This window comes from Pelobates fuscus, chromosome 3 (assembly GCF_036172605.1).
Source record: "Pelobates fuscus isolate aPelFus1 chromosome 3, aPelFus1.pri, whole genome shotgun sequence".
In the NCBI taxonomy this organism is placed as follows: Eukaryota; Metazoa; Chordata; class Amphibia; order Anura; family Pelobatidae; genus Pelobates; species Pelobates fuscus.
In genome coordinates, this window is record NC_086319.1 from 12,143,198 (window position 1) to 12,163,096 (window position 19,899).

General features: G+C 46.4%; 1 protein-coding gene across 1 annotated transcript in view; it reads right to left on the reverse strand.

Moving 5' to 3' along the window:
• Positions 1-19,899, reverse strand: part of TTLL1 (TTL family tubulin polyglutamylase complex subunit L1) — a 51,935-nt gene that overhangs the window by 13,100 nt on the left and 18,936 nt on the right. The window contains exons 6-7 of the mRNA XM_063445046.1: positions 19,673-19,781; positions 16,498-16,641 (exon numbers count right to left, since the gene is read on the reverse strand). Of these exons, the coding sequence (XP_063301116.1) occupies positions 16,498-16,641; positions 19,673-19,781 (253 nt within the window). The remainder of the gene's footprint in view (positions 1-16,497; positions 16,642-19,672; positions 19,782-19,899) is intronic.

A 19,899-nucleotide genomic window follows, 5' to 3' on the forward strand; every position in this document is an offset into this window, starting at 1 on the left:
CCGAGTCCGCGGCCGCAAGGTGCCGGCTCTACAACGGGCCCGGAGCGGGAGGGCACCACTGACTAGCTCCCGACCGACTGCCAAACTCCATGCCACCCCACGCAAGCCTCAAAGGGCGCGGCAACACGCATCTGTGGTAAGAACCCTTCCAGCGCACAAAACACTGAGCCCAGCGAAGCCATCAGCAACGCAGAGGGGAAAACTGCCGGGATACAGACCCCAGCCCTACATCGAACTTTGCATGCCACGGAGAGCCGGATCCCTGATTACAGACCAGCACAACCTCCTACCTGGGACTTACACTGATATTAACTCACCCTCCTCAATCTGCGACTGGACACACCAGGGTAGGAGAGCAGAGCAGCGGGAACCAGGCAAAAGACAGCCGAGCGGCATTGGCTGACTGTGACTAACATTACCTCACAATACGTAAAGCAGAGCCCGTGTCTCCTTACTTTTTTCCTTTTTCTTTTATCACTTTTTTCTAATGCTGTTGTAATTTTAAGTTTAAACTTATATGTGTCAGAACAAGGGCCCATTCAACATGAGACCTAACCGGATTTAAGCAAGCTAGCAACATATAATGATAAATATAGTCAGCACAGAGCTAAATCAGCAGGTTCTAGTCTCTCCTATTATAATGGTATAGGCTCATTTACCCTAGACCGGCCTAAATTACCTGTCATAACCGACATTTACTTAACTTGCAAGCTAATGTATCAGTAGTATATAATTCTCTTCTGGGTCTGCACCCTCAGTCTGTAACCTGTGAGTAAATCGTGTTAATCTTATTCCCTACCTATCGACGTAACATAAGATTGCAAACTGCATTATAAGCATAAATGTACCTCCTCCTGTTACTCGAAGTTCAATGCCTAATTAACCTAGCATGAAACCATGTTAATGTGACGCAACTTATTGTTTTCCAGCGTGTTTATATAATATAAAATGAGGCTGATACTCCTACGAGATTTTGTAATTTGTCATGATGTCTCTCACCTGTATGACCCCTGCAAATCTCCCTCTCTTCATTCTGTACCACCATAACCACTTGCCTCAATAAAATAAAGATTGACAAAAAAAAAAAAAAAAAAAAAATGGGGTATGTCCAGTCTTTTTTAGTAGCCACCTAGTCACAAACACTGGCCAAAGTTAGCATTTATATTTGTTTGTGTGTTAAAAATGCAAAAAACGCTAACTTTGGCCAGTGTTTGTGACTAAGTGGCTACTAAAAAAGGCTGAACATACCCCATTTGCAATACCTTGGGTTGTCTTCTTTTGCAAATGGTATGCCATCATGGGGCTAATTCTCATTCCTTGGCTACCATACGCTCTCAAAGGCAACCTAACCAATCTGACAAATTTCAATAAAAAAAAAAAAAAAAAGTAAAATCAAGCCTTATATTTGACCCTGTAACCAGTGGCGTACATACCAGGGTCGCAGGGGTCGCGGCTGCGACCGGGCCCGGCCCACCAGGGGGCCCGGCCGCCCCTGCGACCCGGTATGTACCCACAGGGCCAGCCTCTTCTGCTGGGGGGCCCAGGAGCCGGCCACCTCCGGGCCCCCCGAGGCTGGCCCTGCTGTCACCCGGCTGGCAGGCGCGCGAGGGAGCACTGTCCCCTGGGTGCTCCCTCTTCAGCTCCCTCGCGCACCGCACTGAAACCGGAGCCGGAAGATGACGTCATCTTCCGGCTCCGGTATCAGTACGCGGCGCGCGAGGGAGCTGAAGAGGGAGCACCCAGGGGACAGTGCTCCCTCGCGCGCCCGCCAGCCAGCTGGGTGACCAGCAACACCACTGGACCCCAGGGAATCCCCCCAGCTCTCACACAGGTAAGGAGGCTGGGGGGATTAAATTAAAAAAAAAAACCAGAAAAAACGTGTGTGTGTGTTTAGTGAGTGTGTTAGTGTTAGTGAGTGTGTTAGTGAGTGTGTGTGTGTGTGTGTTAGTGAGTGTGTTAGTGAGAGTGGTAGTGAGTGAGTGTGTTAGTGAGAGTGTTAGTGAGTGTGTTAATGTGAGTGTGTTAGTGTTAGTGAGTGTGTTAGTGAGAGTGTGAGTGAGTGTGTGAGTGAGTGTGTTAGTGTTAGTGAGTGTGTTAGTGTTAGTTTGTGTTAGTTTGTGTGTGTGTTAGTGAGTGAGTGTGTTAGTGAGTGAGTGTGAGTGAGTGAGTGTGTGTTAGTGAGTGTGTGTTAGTGAGTGTGTGTTAGTGAGTGTGTGTTAGTGAGTGTGTGTTAGTGAGTGTGTGTTAGTGAGTGTGTTAGTGTTAGTGAGTGTGTTAGTTTTAGAGTGTGTTAGTGTTAGTGTGTGTGTCTGTTACTGAGTATGTTTGTGTGCGTCTGTCACTGAGTGTGTGTCTGTCAGTAAATGTGTGCGTCTGTTCATGAGAGTGTGTGTGTGTCTAAAGCACTTACCTTTCTCCAGCGCCGGGCTCCCTTGGCGCTGGGGATCTCTCCGTCCCGATCCGCCTCTCAGCTCCGAATGCACATGCGTGGCAAGAGCCACGCGCGCATTCAAACCGCCCATATAGGAAAGCATTACTCAATGCTTTCCTATGGACGTTCAGCGCAGAATCGCAGAATCGCAGAATCGCAGAAAATCCTCTAGCGGCTGTCAATGAGACAGCCACTAGAGATGGATTAACCCTCAGTGAAACATAGCAGTTTCTCTGAAACTGCTGTTTTCAGCTGCAGGGTTAAAACTAGAGAGACCTGGCACCCAGACCACTTCATTGAGCTGATTTGATCTGGGTGTCTGTAGTGGTCCTTTAAGTGTATGTGTTTATGCATGCACTGGCGTACATACCGCGGTCGCACGGGTCGCAGCCCTGTGACCAGGTGCCCGACCGCCATGTGTTGCGGCCCCAGCCCGCGCAGAGTAAGCGGGGGGGGGGGCCCACAGATCAGTTTTCGCACCGGGGCCCCATGGGTTGTGTGTACGCCACTGCCTGTAACTTTCACAAACACTATAAAACCTCTACATGTGGGGTACTGTTATACTCAGGAGACTTCGCTGAACACAAATATTAGTGTATCAGAACAGTAAAATATATCACAGCAATAATATCCTCAGTGAAAGAGCTGTTTGTGTGTGAAAAATGCAAAAAACTTCACTTTCACTGACAATATCATCGCTGTGATATGTTTTACTGTTTTGAAACACTAATATTTGTGTTCAGCGAAGTCTCCCGAGTAAAACAGTACCCCCATGTACAGGATTTAGGGTGTCATAGAAAGTTACAGGGTTAAGCACAGTGCTAGCAAATTAAATTATCTGGACTTTTGGCCTGGGTTGGCAGGCAGGTCCCTCAAATTGCAATCATTAAAATTACTTAATTAGGTAAAAATATTACATAAATATGCACGTAGAATTTTAATATATATACATATTTATATATTTGACGTCTACGTGTATATTTATGAAATTATTAATGTAATTTTGTATGTGGACATATGTATATTTCGTATTATTTTTATTTATTTATTTATACATAGATATATATATCATTACATTCTAAGTGTATTTTGATATAAATATATATATATCAATATCAAAATACTGTTAGAATAAAATTGAATATATATATATATATATATAATTTTTTTTTAATTATTAAAAAATTTTTATTTTTTGTTATTTATTTTTATTAACATATTATTTGTATTTTATAATAATATATATATACCATATATATATAGTTATTATATATATTGTATATATTCGTGTGTAATTTAAATATAAGTGTATTTTTATATTAATATACGTATATATAAATATAAAAATACACTTAGTGTGACATTATATATATGATATATATACACATATATATATATATATATATATATATATATATATATATATATATATATATATATATATATATATATATATATATATATATATATATATATATATATATACATATACACACACACATATTTTTTTACACAGATTTTTTTTTACACTTTATTTTTGATTTTACAGATGCAGGGAGACTGCCTGTCAGCACAGACAGTCCCCCTGCAGGCAGATACAAAGACCCCTATTGCGGTCATGTGATCGAGTGATCACATGGCCGTGGGGTCCTGATCTGCCGAGGGGGGACTGCCCGGGCAGACAGGCAGTCCCCCTGGACCGGGAGGAGAGCTGATCGCCGCCGTGGGACCGACGGCGATCAGGTAAGTTGCCCAAAACCGTTATGACGGTTCAGGACCGTCAGCGGTCCAAACGCACGTTTTGCCGCTGACGGTCCTGAACCGTCAGCGGTCCTTAAGGGGTTAAGCATGCGTGGGATAAGGCTATCCTAACTATAAGATAAGGCCAGGGACTAATGAAAGTATTTAGAATGTTGGGCAGACTAGATGGGCCGAATGGTTCTTATCTGCAGTCACTTCTATAAGATATCACAAGGTCTGCGCACGTTGATCAATCTGCAGTGGGAGCAATGGCATTGAGAGATGTAACTTATATGGGTGAAAATGAGTAAATATCGATTACTAATGTGTAACTAAAACCCATTCTTCATATGACACCAGTTTTATAGCTCGTTATACACTGACTGTGCTAATCCACCTACATTTTTTCATTTGACATTTGAAACGTATATGTATCAATCATCCAATTCCAATTCACAGGCAGCACACGATCACTGCCCTTCCAGAACTGTGTCAAGGTAATTCTAAAAATACTGAATTCCGGACCAAGATATTCCGCAAGAGCCAGGAGAAAATAAGTCACTGAAAAAAGCAGCAAAAAAGCACAATTTATCATGGCAGCATGATCGAAGCAGCCACCATTTGCATTTCTACCAGTTAACCTCAATCATATGGGGGGATCCAAGGAGATTAACTCTTCAGATTCCGACACAGTGAATGACAGAGTAAGGGTCTATTCGGGGAAGCAGTTACATCGAAGCACATGGAGCCCCTCTCCAGATGACATGTCCCTGCGCAGTAACTCCAGGCAGCCCCTTGTAACTGCTAACATTTTCCACATTCTGGCCCTGGTAGTAATACAAACCGACAGGTAAAAACTAAAATCACACCTGTGATTCACTCCAACTTCTACAGGGTTATTCCAACCACCATGACCACTTATGGTTTTTTTGAAGACGTCATGGTGGTAGGAGTCTGTACGTTTTAGCTTGAAACTCTGTGTATACAGTATAATCTGCAATGAGCTCCTTCAAGGGGAGTCACAGCGCGTGTCCCCCAAAGCTCCCTCCAGGAAAAGTTATCACATTATTTTATTTTTCTTAAATTCATTCAGTCCACCCCCTCCCTCCCCAACCCAGCTCAGAGCAAGGGCATGATCTCAAATGCTTCGTACAAGGTAAGTTTAGAGCTTGATTCGCAGGCCTAGAAATGGAGGACCACAATGTCTACATCCTAATGGAGTATTGTTGGTGCATAGACCTGGTCGTATCTGGCAATGTAAAACCATGTAGTTTATAAAAAATAAACTACTTTTTGTATAAACCATGCCATTAGGGGCTTCAGACTGACAGTCACTACAAGCACTTCCACAATGTAGACCTGTTCGGTCTACACGGTTCATGGTTAGCGTCATCATGCCCAGCATTTTAAAACAGAACGCACTTAATGATTGGCATAGAGAAGGACAGGATTGGACACATACAGTAGGCGCCTAATGCATCTCTATGTTTGGTTTGGGCCGAGGGCACCATAACTGATGATCTCGGGGGAGGGGGAACATATATACATAGGTGGAATTTCAGTGATATTCCAACAATATATATAGTGGGGTTTTTTTTTGCTTTAATACACATGCCCACTTTTGTTTTGACCAAGGCTCTGATGTCTGATGAAAATGTTTATTTTTGGAAGAGGCTCCCAGTAATATTTATTCCTGTTATATAACCATTATTTCACAGCCAAGAGAGAACATGACTGCATTTTTATTGACTAAAAGACAAAAATAATCAACAGTCCAATCATTCAGGCCAAATTTCCTGTGTTCAGCTCGTTATCCAATCTCAAAATCACTTTATCAGCAATTTCTAAATGTACATACATGTTCAGTAAATATTCTATGTGAATGGTTAAGAATAGGTTATAGAGAGCCGGAAAGAGCATACTGCTGCTCAGGGAGTGCAGGTTATAGAGAGCTGGAGAGAGCGTACTGCTCAGGGAGTGCAGGTTATAGAGAGCTGGAGAGAGCGTACTGCTCAGGGAGTGCAGGTTATAGAGAGCTGGAGAGAGCGTACTGCTCAGGGAGTGCAGGTTATAGAGAGCTGGAGAGAGCGTACTGCTCAGGGAGTGCAGGTTATAGAGAGCTGGAGAGAGCGTACTGCTCAGGGAGTGCAGGTTATAGAGAGCTGGAGAGAGCGTACTGCTCAGGGAGTGCAGGTTATAGAGAGCTGGAGAGAGCGTACTGCTCAGGGAGTGCAGGTTATAGAGAGCTGGAGAGAGCGTACTGCTCAGGGAGTGCAGGTTATAGAGAGCTGGAGAGAGCGTACTGCTCAGGGAGTGCAGGATATAGAGAGATCATACTGCTCAGGGAGTGTGGGTTATAGAGAGCCGGAGAGAGCGTACTGCTCAGGGAGTGCAGGTTATAGAGAGATCATACTGCTCAGGGAGTGTGGGTTATAGAGAGCCGGAAAGAGCGTACTGCTCAGGGAGTGCAGGTTATAGAGAGCTGGAGAGAGCGTACTGCTCAGGGAGTGCAGATTATAGAGAGCCGGAGAGAGAGCGCACTGCTCAGGGAGTGCAGGTTATAGAGAGTCGGAGAGAGAGCGTACTGCTCAGGGAGTGCAGGTTATAGAGAGCTGGAGAGAGCGTACTGCTCAGGGAGTGCAGGTTAGAGAGAGCTAGAGAGAGCGTACTGCTCAGGGAGTGCAGGTTAGAGAGAGCTAGAGAGAGCGTACTGCAGGTTATAGAGAGCTGGAGAGAGCGTACTGCTCAGGGAGTGCAGGTTAGAGAGAGCCGGAGAGAGCATACTGCTCAGGGAGTGCAGGTTATAGAGAGTCAGAGAGAGTGTACTGCTCAGGGAGTGCAGGATATAGAGAGCCGGAGAGAGCATACTGCTCAGGGAGTGCAGGTTATAGAGAGTCGGAGAGAGCATACTGCTCAGGGAGTGCAGGTTATAGAGAGCCAGAGAGAGCGTACTGCTCAGGGAGTGCAGGTTATAGAGAGCCAGAGAGAGCGTATTGCTCAGGGAGTGCGGGTTATAGAGAGCCAGAGAGAGCGTACTGCTCAGGGAGTGCAGGTTATAGAGAGCCAGAGAGAGCGTACTGCTCAGGGAGTGCAGGTTATAGAGAGCGTACTGCTCAGGGAGTGCAGGTTATAGAGAGCCAGAGAGCGTACTGCTCAGGGAGTGCAGGTTATAGAGAGTCGGAGAGAGCGTACTGCTCAGGGAGTGCAGGTTATAGAGAGTCGGAGAGAGCGTACTGCTCAGGGAGTGCAGGTTATAGAGAGCTGGAGAGAGCGTACTGCTCAGGGAGTGCAGGTTATAGAGAGCCGGAGAGAGCGTACTGCTCAGGGAGTGCAGGTTATAGAGAGCGTACTGCTCAGGGAGTGCAGGTTATAGAGAGCCAGAGAGAGCGTACTGCTCAGGGAGTGCAGGTTATAGAGAGTCGGAGAGAGCATACTGCTCAGGGAGTGCAGGTTATAGAGAGCCTGAGAGAGCGTACTGCTCAGGGAGTGCAGGTTATAGAGAGCGTACTGCTCAGGGAGTGCAGGTTATAGAGAGCCGGAGAGAGCGTACTGCTCAGGGAGTGCAGGATATAGAGAGCCTAAGAGAGCGTACTGCTCAGGGAGTGCAGGTTATAGAGAGCCAGAGAGAGCGTACTGCTCAGGGAGTGCGGGTTATAGAGAGCCGGAGAGAGCGTACTGCTCAGGGAGTGCAGGTTATAGAGAGCCTGAGAGAGCGTACTGCTCAGGGAGTGTAGGTTATAGAGAGCCGGAGAGAGCGTACTGCTCAGGGAGTGCAGGTTATAGAGAGCCGGAGAGAGCGTACTGCTCAGGGAGTGCAGGTTATAGAGAGCCAGAGAGAGCATACTGCTCCGGGAGTGCAGGTTACAGAGAGCCGGAGAGAGCGTACTGCTCATGGAGTGCAGGTTATAGAAAGCTGGAGAGAGTGTACTGCTCAGGGAGTGCAGGTTACAGAGAGCCGGAGAGAGCGTACTGCTCAGGGTGTGCAGGTTAGAGAGAGCGTACTGCTCAGGGAGTGCAGGTTATCGAGAGCGTACTGCTCAGGGAGTGCAGGATATAGAGAGCTAGAGAGAGCGTACTGCTCAGGGAGTGCAGGTTATAGAGAGCCGGAGAGGGCGTACTGCTCAGGGAGTGCAGGTTATAGAGAGCCAGAGAGAGTGTACTGCTCAGGGAGTGAAGGTTATAGAGAGCCTAAGAGAGAGCGTACTGTTCAGGGAGTGCCGGAGAGAGCGCACTGCTCAGGGAGTGCAGGTTATAGAGAGCCAGAGAGAGCGTACTGCTCAGGGAGTGCAGGTTATAGAGAGCCAGAGAGAGCGTACTGCTCAGGGAGTGCAGGTTATAGAGATCTATGGCACTCCAGGTGTTGTGATCTACCTCTTCCATAAGGCTTGTACAGCCATAATGCTGGCAAAGCCACATGGGAAACGTAGTTCAAAACATCTGGTGTGCTGAAGGTTGCCTACCCCTGGTCTAGAGAGTTTATAGTGGACTCCATTGACATCTAAGGGGTGTCATAATAGGAGTGTAATAAATTGGGGATCATACAATATGCTTTATCTGATTTACAGGTTTCATTGGCACCGAATGAACAGAATTCTTGTTTCAGCAAAAAACAAAAACAGAAAAAAACCTTTTATCTAAATCTAGATTTGCTTAAAAAAAAAAATTATAAAAATGAAGTGTCAGCCCACTGCATGCAATGCGAGACTTCACACTCAGCATGACAGATCATAAGACGGCAGAGACGCGGTCTAACTAATTATAGACCTCAAGCCGTCTGCTTTCACCAAGTGGCTATAAAGTGGCTACATCTGTTTAATCTCCCACGTGTATACAAGTCAGAGGGTTGGCAGCCGCTAACGATGTCAGATGGCGCGCAATCCTTGCAAAACCGCTACAACAAGAGAATTAACCCTCTGAGTGCCAAGGACAGGGGTAGTTACATACATGGTTTCATTGTGGTCAGCCAATGGTTAGTTACTGCTAGACTTTATAACATTTGATACGCTGTCTGCAATGCCAGCTGTGCTGGGAACCAAGTGATTGTGGTTAACGCACCAGACTGGGAACGGAGGACCCAACGCTGTCTAACTCACTCCGGCTCCTCGGGGCTTTGGACTCATTTCATTTTCATCCACAGAATGAGAAGAGAAATTAACCCCAGCATGCCCAAAGACTGCTTTTCACAGGGATACATTATTTAATATATGGTTATTTTTATACATTATATATATTGGATTTCCCAAGATCCTCAGCGGTGATTTAAAACCATTTTCGGTGCCACAGTGAGACATTATGTATCTAGGATGTTACCAACAAAGGCCTCCATTTCATATTTTTGGATAAGACGTTCAAATGATCAGAAATTATTTGTTTACAAAAGTTATCATGAAAATATATGGGATTTTTTTTGTAGCTAAATCATTTGAAACGTTTTTCTAACAGACTGTGATCTTGTCAAAAACCTTATCCAAAATATAAGATTGAGTCCTAAATTCTTCGAGATTTACTAAAGACTAAAATAGAGCAATATTATGCATGGGAAAAGTTTAATCAACACAAAATTAAGCACAAGTTTAAAATCTGTAGTAAAAAGGTTGATGGCTTGTTCTAGTGGATTGGGGAGGGGCTGAAAATAAAGATTATCCATTGAAATCTGGGAGAACAGGCAGGTAAAATGTTTCAAACAATGAATTCCTGTCCTAATGTGCTTTATTTCCCACCTATTATAGACTGTGAGCTCGTATGAGCAGGGTCCTCTTCAACCTATGGTTCCTGTAATTGTCCTATTTAGTTACATTCCCCCTCTTATAATATTGTAAAGCGCTACGGAATCTGTTGGCGCTATATAAATGGCAATAATAATAATAATTACATTTCAACGACCGTTAGAAGTTAATGGTACTCAGATCTAAAACCCCTCTAATAGCTTTTTATATAAAGGACACGAGGCTTTGCAGATCCTGCAGTAAGTAATGAGTATAAGATAAGATACCGGGCCGGCTGTATTTGCTGGCCTGTGATAAATACGATAGGCTAGTTTTTCCCACATGTTCAGATTCTCGGTTTCCAATAATCAGAGATGGCAGCCTGTTTCCTGAGAACTTGTATAGTTTGGTCTGTAGTAACCACAGCGTGTACAAAGGCAGCCAGAATCGGAGAGCAGATATTAACTGCATCAGCCACATGGACAGACTGCAAAGAACTATCACACCTTACTCCAGCCACTAGGCAGCTGTACAATGCTCTACAGCAGCGCCACCTACTGATGGTTTTACAAAGTACAGTAAGAAACCGTTACATTATTATTATTTTATTATATAGCGCCATCAGATTCCGTAGCGCTGTACAATGGGTGGACTAACAGCCATGTAATTAAAAACCAGACAACTGGACGTACAGGAACAGAGAGGTGGAGGGCCCTGCTCAATGAGCTTACATTCTAGAGGTGAAATTAATACGTAAATTTGAGCAGTTCTATTTAATAAGCTAAGACACGTTGCAATAGGTCTTCTGCACACGGTCCCTTCCTAAAATAAATAATTTTGGATCTCCAGTGGACTTGTCCTGTATTGTGATTGGCTGGCTGATTGCATGACAGAACAGCCTGTAGCATGATGTCACTAGTGAATTGAATAGCTGTGGGCAAGGTTTGCTTATTGAGGCACTGTGATTGGCGTGTTTTTCAAGAGACAGGAGAGACCCACCAGAGTCAACACTCCTGCCGCCTTGATAATCCAGCTATCATACAAGAGGGGAAGGATTTGTTTTTTGACACAGTTTCTGTTAATTATTATTTCAAATAGTAGCATTGTGGTCTGTGGTCTTTGTTCTTGTGGGGTTTTTTAGAGCTCCTTTTCACAGACAGAAAGTTAGAAATCAAGGGCGTCAGTTTGCTTGTTTGGTATTTTATATAAATATGAACTTATTATTAAACAGTTTTTTTATTGTTGCAGGTCTTTTGGTGAGACTGATACATTATTAAATGATCTACACCCCCGGTCTACAAAATGGACATTGAAGCAGTCTTCAAGGAGATCTTGCATGTCCAGGTTCTTCTGGCATTGGAGATAGTTAAGGAATCCAGAGACATATCTGTGGAAATTCAGGCTTTGGGAACCTGAACATCAGAACTAAAGATCTCTATTGCTGAGCTTGTTGGGGCCCACAATACTACAGCAGACAATGTCTCAACTCTTATGCGAGATGGACATTTTGGAACATCATTTAAGGACGTCTAGTAGAGCTTCATGCAATAATCTTTGTATTAGATGCCTGAGTCTGTAAGGACTGTTTTCTTCAAGGACACGGCCCGTTCCCTCTTTAGGCCAATGTTCTTGGATATCATAGATGACCAGCTCCACGTAGATAGGGGTCACCAAGCCCTTTGACCATAATGAAACGGTAATGGCAGATGAAGGGAAGTAGTCATGGAACTACATTAATTCCAGACCAAGCATATATTTTCACAGCATGGCAGGGAATCCTTCCCAATGCATGAATGTCACGGCACAGCCCGAGCCCTGCAGATAGCAAGGAGTGGCCGCCCCTTTAAGAGACCTGGCTGGGTCTCTGCCATGACATCCACCAGGGGGCTTCAGTTTCATTCAGGTCATTTTGCCTGTTTGGTGTTTCCTGCCGGATCTCTGCTTCACTACTGACTGATTTCATGGACTCTGACCTCTGCCTGCGTTACTACCCTACCAGCCCTGACTTCTGCTTCTCGTCTGACCCTGCCTTTGGATTACCCCTTTATCTGTACTGTGTTTTTGGATTTTGTCTCCTCCTTGTGCCATCTCCTGCAACTGGGGTCCAACTCCTGGTAAACTGTTCCATAAGTCCCCAGGTGACTGTTACAATGAAAAGGCCTTACAAAGTCCTCCACAACATGCAGCTTCCACCCCACTGAACAGGAGGAAATGGGGACTGATACCTAAATGTGTGTATTCCTATCCTGGGGAATTTAGTGTCCTTCTCCTCCAATACCTACCCTTCCACATGTAATTCCCTGCCGGGAGGCCATCGAGATGGGGACAGATTAATATCTCTGTCTGGTGAAAGCTTAATGCACATATCAGGATAATCCCTTCGCTCACTGGATAGTTACCTACCCTCGGGTCCTATGACTTGACGGTTCTGTACTTTGTGTCTAAAGTTTTACTTGGTTGGCTTTACCCTACACCACTGCTAGAAGCACAGCACTCGAAAAAGATAAAACGAGTGGAAAGAAAAATATGAAAAAACAAGTGAAAAAGAGGTGGAATAAATAAAATAAATAAAAGCAAGCAAGAGGAAGAACATTAACAATAATATATACAAATAGAATACAAGTAAATAAAGAGAACAAAAGATGGGAAAACAAAGAAAATCAACCCGTGAGAATGCATATACGGAGAGGCAGGGGTGCACAAACTTCTGTAAAGTTCTGAGTGTCACTGTATGTTCTATTTAGCTCGCTGACTTGGGATACATAGTTACACCATTCCCACTGGACGTCCTCCCAAATAATGGGTAGAGGTGCCACCATTTCCTATGAGCTGGGTAATGCCCTATTTTGCGCCCAGATTCTCAATATTCTGATTTGGAATATCCCCCATATCGCACTGTCCAGGGTTTGGTTAAACATTTTTCAGACGTTGGGATCGCTGCCCTTCTTCCAGTTGCAATTAAGTAGGGTTAGCAATGGTGGCTGAACTGAATGCAGATACTAAGCTGGAGTACTCCTCGTCTGCAGAGCTCTCAGTTTTCCACGAGGAGATCTGTGAGTTACAATGTAGTTTGGTTTACGTTTTCCCGTTATGTTGGGTCATATCTGTCTAGGGTATGCTAGATTACCCATTTATACTTGCGTAGTATTTGGGGGAGCAATGCAAGCTGTCACCGCTGCCAGGGACCCCGACTCTCTACGGATGCCTCATCGATTATCTAGCACAGGTTTTCTGAAATGTAAAGGTGCCCAATCTCCACAAACACACAGACTGCTTGTATGAGAATGTAAATAAATAATGTGGGATGACCTTACTACAGAGACGTAGTGGTCCTAAAACTCTAGCTGACCAATCATATCTCAAGGCTTACATGTCTTGTTGATTGGCTAAACGTAACGGGGTACCTGGATTCACAAATATTGCCCTTTTAATGGTTTTAACTGCGTATCTGGTGCTGATGGTAGATTAAATCTTGTACATCTTTGGCCTCCAAGGATTCTGTTTGCTCCTAATAGTCCCAGTATGTAAATGGGTATCCCATTATAGGTAATCCTATCCTTCTCGAAATCGTCCTTACTCCCATGGCTTGGATGCCCAAGATAAATCCTTTAATAAGTCAAAGGGACATTCTAGGCACCATAACAACTTCATCGCATCTGGAGTCCCTTCCATGTTCGACTATTCTTTTCAAATAGAGCATGGAGGTCCCTGGCAGCGTGTAACCTGGGACCCTCTGTGCTGTGGGGCTAATGCCTGTAACCTGGGACCCTCTGTGCTGTGGGGCTAATGCCTGTAACCTGGGACCCTCTGTGCTGTGGGGCTAATGCCTGTAACCTGGGACCCTCTGTGCTGTGGGGCTAATGCCTGTAACCTGGGACCCTCTGTGCTGTGGGGCTAATGCCTGTAACCTGGGACCCTCTGTGCTGTGGGGCTAATGCCTGTAACCTGGGACCCTCTGTGCTGTGGGGCTAATGCCTGTAACCTGGGACCCTCTGTGCTGTGGGGCTAATGCCTGTAACCTGGGACCCTCTGTGCTGTGGGGCTAATGCCTGTAACCTGGGACCCTCTGTGCTGTGGGGCTAATGCCTGTAACCTGGGACCCTCTGTGCTGTGGGGCTAATGCCTGTAACCTGGGACCCTCTGTGCTGTGGGGCTAATGCCTGTAACCTGGGACCCTCTGTGCTGTGGGGCTAATGCCTGTAACCTGGGACCCTCTGTGCTGTGGGGCTAATGCCTGTAACCTGGGACCCTCTGTGCTGTGGGGCTAATGCCTGTAACCTGGGACCCTCTGTGCTGTGGGGCTAATGCCTGTAACCTGGGACCCTCTGTGCTGTGGGGCTAATGCCTGTAACCTGGGACCCTCTGTGCTGTGGGGCTAATGCCTGTAACCTGGGACCCTCTGTGCTGTGGGGCTAATGCCTGTAACCTGGGACCCTCTGTGCTGTGGGGCTAATGCCTGTAACCTGGGACCCTCTGTGCTGTGGGGCTAATGCCTGTAACCTGGGACCCTCTGTGCTGTGCGGCTAATGCCTGTAACCTGGGACCCTCTGTGCTGTGCGGCTAATGCCTGTAACCTGGGACCCTCTGTGCTGTGCGGCTAATGCCTGTAACCTGGGACCCTCTGTGCTGTGCGGCTAATGCCTGTAACCTGGGACCCTCTGTGCTGTGCGGCTAATGCCTGTAACCTGGGACCCTCTGTGCTGTGCGGCTAATGCCTGTAACCTGGGACCCTCTGTGCTGTGCGGCTAATGCCTGTAACCTGGGACCCTCTGTGCTGTGCGGCTAATGCCTGTAACCTGGGACCCTCTGTGCTGTGCGGCTAATGCCTGTAACCTGGGACCCTCTGTGCTGTGCGGCTAATGCCTGTAACCTGGGACCCTCTGTGCTGTGCGGCTAATGCCTGTAACCTGGGACCCTCTGTGCTGTGCGGCTAATGCCTGTAACCTGGGACCCTCTGTGCTGTGCGGCTAATGCCTGTAACCTGGGACCCTCTGTGCTGTGCGGCTAATGCCTGTAACCTGGGACCCTCTGTGCTGTGCGGCTAATGCCTGTAACCTGGGACCCTCTGTGCTGTGGGGCTAATGCCTGTAACCTGGGACCCTCTGTGCTGTGGGGCTAATGCCTGTAACCTGGGACCTTCTGTGCTGTGGGGCTAATGCCTGTAACCTGAGACCCTCTGTGCTGTGGGGCTAATGCCTGTAACCTGGGACCCTCTGTGCTGTGGGGCTAATGCCTGTAACCTGGGACCCTCTGTGCTGTGGGGCTAATGCCTGTAACCTGGGACCCTCTGTGCTGTGCGGCTAATGCCTGTAACCTGGGACCCTCTGTGCTGTGCGGCTAATGCCTGTAACCTGGGACCCTCTGTGCTGTGCGGCCAATGCCTGTAACCTGGGACCCTCTGTGCTGTGGGGCTAATGCCTGTAACCTGGGACCCTCTGTGCTGTGGGGCTAATGCCTGTAACCTGGGACCCTCTGTGCTGTGGGGCTAATGCCTGTAACCTGGGACCCTCTGTGCTGTGGGGCTAATGCCTGTAACCTGGGACCCTCTGTGCTGTGGGGCTAATGCCTGTAACCTGGGACCCTCTGTGCTGTGGGGCTAATGCCTGTAACCTGGGACCCTCTGTGCTGTGGGGCTAATGCCTGTAACCTGGGACCCTCTGTGCTGTGGGGCTAATGCCTGTAACCTGGGACCCTCTGTGCTGTGGGGCTAATGCCTGTAACCTGGGACCCTCTGTGCTGTGGGGCTAATGCCTGTAACCTGGGACCCTCTGTGCTGTGCGGCTAATGCCTGTAACCTGGGACCCTCTGTGCTGTGCGGCTAATGCCTGTAACCTGGGACCCTCTGTGCTGTGCGGCTAATGCCTGTAACCTGGGACCCTCTGTGCTGTGCGGCTAATGCTGTGGTGCCATTGCTCTGGGGCCAATGCTTTCCTATTAAATACAATATCATTGTGTCCCTCTGATGGCACTGACGCACTGCGAAGACCTATAACAGGCAATGTCTAACGGCTAACTGCAAATACGAAGGGTCACTCCTAGTAGCATTAGAACATTACAGTGACTTTGACAGTGGATTAACATTGCAGCCATTTGAAAATAAAAATATTACACCAAGGTATAGAAAGACCCTCGTAGCTGTCAGTCTTCTCGGATGCCTGTGTCTGTTCTGTCTAAACTGTGCGTTCAGCATGTGGACCAAGCTCTCTCCAACAGGGAGAGGTTTGCAATGTGCAGTGACGCACACGTGTGATTGGGGGTCCTGCAGATCATTACACAGTGCGCTAGAATACGTGTAAACTGAGACAGCATGAAATGGGTACCGTGAGATCACAAAGCACCCAATGTGATGAGAACCTGCTCTAATAAACTACTGGGACAGGGAATAGACTCCACCAAGCAGGATGTGTGAACCGGCAGGCAGCTTAGAGAAACGGAGAGTTCCAAATCTTGGAAGGTAGGCGATTTATTTACTATTTATTCAATGCATTAACAACCGAGGGTCACTGTAACCCCATTATTTCCCTTTAATCTGACGGAAGGAAAAAAGCAGCAGTGAATATTGGTTTTCTAACATTTGCACGCACAATTACACAAATAAAAAAAAAAAAAAGGTATACTCACAGCCACAGCCTTCAGCGACTGAACGACGATCCAATGAATTTCATCAAATAGTTTATCCGTCACCTCTCTCCCTCTTGTGCTCTCCAGGTACAAACGCAAATTACTCACGGTCCATTTCCCCCCATGAATGTGGTTGTAATCATCCTAGAAGAAAAATGAATAAATAGATAAATGTAAGAAACACACGAAAATAATAATTCTGGGGGCGGGCCTGACTATCGTGGCGACTGGATGGGTTTTCAGAGAGCTCCTCAAGAAAATCTGGAAAAGAGCCTATTTACTTGCTGTTCCAGCTATATTCTTGCAATGTTACCTTCTGTTATACAAACCGATTGACCGGTTTGGGTGTGCTACCCACGGTCTTGTGTGTCCATCCAGATGCCAATTACCCGTATGGCCTAGTGTGTGCTGAGTGAGGGAGAGACGGACGATCTCCCGGCCCGGTGCAGGCAGGGATCCTGAAACCGGAACTGACTCCCCGCTACCCCCCCTTTAATCCGGCGGGGGTGATCCTGGTCCCCAGCCCAGAGGCTCCAACACCCCAGCAAAGATCTGTGGTAGTGCCCCAGAAGTCAGCGATACTGCCAGAGGTGCATCTAAAATGGCGGCTGCCACAACCACATGGGGACTCACTCAATGTTTCCTACATGAATTGACCTTTTTGGGCTCCTTCTTTGGTGATCAAATTCCAGCTGATTGCAAAGCTAACTGGACAGTTTGGGGCAGGCTGTGTGATAAAAGTGGTCTGAGCAACCATTACTCCAGGTCCTCCGAAGCCACAATGACATACAAGGAGTCCATATTAGGGATGAAATTTATAAGATCGCTGCGTATGCGGATGATGTTCTTCTCACAATCACGGACGCGCTAAACTCCCTCCCACCCCTGTTCACGGAGCTAACGAAATACGCAAACATCTCTGGCTACAAACTCAACCTGGGAAAAACAGAAGCCCTACCGATCCAAATAGACCAACCTACCCTCCGCACACTCCAAACGCGACACTCGTTCACATACCAACCAACAGCTTTCAAATACGTGGGCACCACTCTCCCAGCAGACATCACACAAACCTACAGCTTAAACTACACACCTCTACTCAACACTGCCACACAAGACCTAGACAAATGGAAAGACATGTCGATCTCATGGATAGGCAGAATGACTTCAATAAAAATGAATCTCCTCCCGAGGTTCTTATACCTTTTCCAAACTCTTCCAATCCCGATAATCGCTTCCGACTTCAAACAATTGCAAACTAAAATAGACAAGTTCATATGGGCCGGAAAGAGAGCAAGGATTGCCCGCCATACACTATATATACCTGACAGATTGGGAGGACTTGGACTCCCCAATTTCACCCAATACTTCCACGCAGCACACATAGCGCATGCAATCCAACTCCACGCTGCCCCCGGCCTCAAACGATGGGTCGATTTGGAACACAATATATTTGGATTTGATTTCCCCTCCTTATACATCTGGCTCCCAAAGGACGCCAGACCACCGGCCCCCTCAACCTCCCCAGCAGTTCTCACCACGATCAAAATATGGGATAAAATTACAGAAAAACCCCGCTAATGCCCATTCTTCGGAATACAAAATTCGCACCAGGCATGTCCCCGAAGGACTTCACTCACTTCGAAGACAACGATCTGACACGCATATATCAATTCTACAAAAACCAATGCATCATACCTTTCGCGGAACTCCCCCAACAGACCCCTCTCACCACTCAAGACTTCTTCCGATACTTAAAAATACGCAGCTTTGTCGACAAACCCGCCATACAGAAAGCTAGAACCACCCCCCTCACCCTGCTCGAAAAAGCATGTAACAACCACCCACTCCACAGGGGTCAAATATCATCAATATATTCCCTACTAAGTAGAAACATACAGGAAGGCTCCATGCCCTATATGGCAGCCTGGGAGAGGGACTTGGGCCCCATCGGGGATCAAAGCGACTGGGCAGACATATGGGAGGCTACAGCAACAATATCGATTTGTGTCAACCACAAAGAGCAAGCGTACAAGACTCCCCTCAGATGGTATCTTACTCCACTATGCCTGAAACAAATGAGACACAAGACGCCTCAATCGCTCACCTCAGCCACACCAGACAAGCACATTCACACTAACTCATACACACCCCACCACACATAAACCTCCCCCCCCCCGTGGCACTAGAACCAACGACCCCCAGAGGCCGCTATAATTCTACCAAAATCAGATCGCAAACAAAAATGGCAGACAGCCACCCACAACACACTGACACGAAACACTGACCAACATGCCCTATCCTAGGAGACAGCCCAAGCAGAATCACACACAAAGTCTATAGGAAGGGCAAGAGACGACCTCGGATCAACATTACCCAACCTTGAAGAAACAATCACTAGCAACACTCATACCATGCCATATGACGCCACACGACATCAGGCTTATAAACTAGGCAACTGAACCAGTACTCCTACCAGACCTTCCCCTTACTTCCAGTCCCACCCCCTCTGGTGCCCCAAAATCCCCCCGAAGGGAACCTCAGAAACATACACCGACCAACCACCAAGAGAAAAAGACACAAAGAACACAACGACAAAACTTGCGAACTAAAAACAACCTTGTTATTGTTATCACAAACCGATGTTTTGCAAAACAAAGTTTCCCCCCTCCATATTGACGTTTTAGAACTATCCCCCTAAAAGGAACAGAATCAAAGAGCGACAGCAAAAGACTGCTATAGCAAAGAAAAGTAAATTGTTGTGTAATCACTTTTTCTCTATAACAGCCAAGGGAAATGCTAATACAAACCATGAACTCTGTGAAACTAACCTTACTCCCTAATTCTACTCTCTGTACCCTATACCAATTACTATTGAAAATTCAAAAAAGAATTAAAAAAAAAAAAAAAAAGTGGTCTGAGCAGTGATCAGTGGAATATTTAAAGAAGGTGTAGGAGATGAAGAGGAAGCCAGAACCCAAATTAGTTCACGGGGAGCGAGTTTACTCTGCACCTCACATGTCCCCTACCTGAAGCAGGAGATCTGTACTTATCAACTCTGCTTTCCTATCAGCACGCCAAGTAAGACAATCATTAGCATTGGAGAGACCGCTTACTGGGAGTGTTTAAGGCAGTAAAGAACATGGCTTGGTCGCAGGCGAGAAGAAATACTTACGCCATGTTTCTGAATGGCGACGTTTGTAAGATGCACGAACATGTTGTCCAGCTCACTCGTATTGGGGGTGTATTTCACGGTGCAAAACCTGCAAAATCCCAGCTTGTACCTACAAGAAAACAGAGACCCACATTAAGCTTGATAATAAATAAAAAATAAATCTTATATGTAATGCACATTCTAGATCATGCTATATATGTCATAGAACATATATTAAATGTCACATT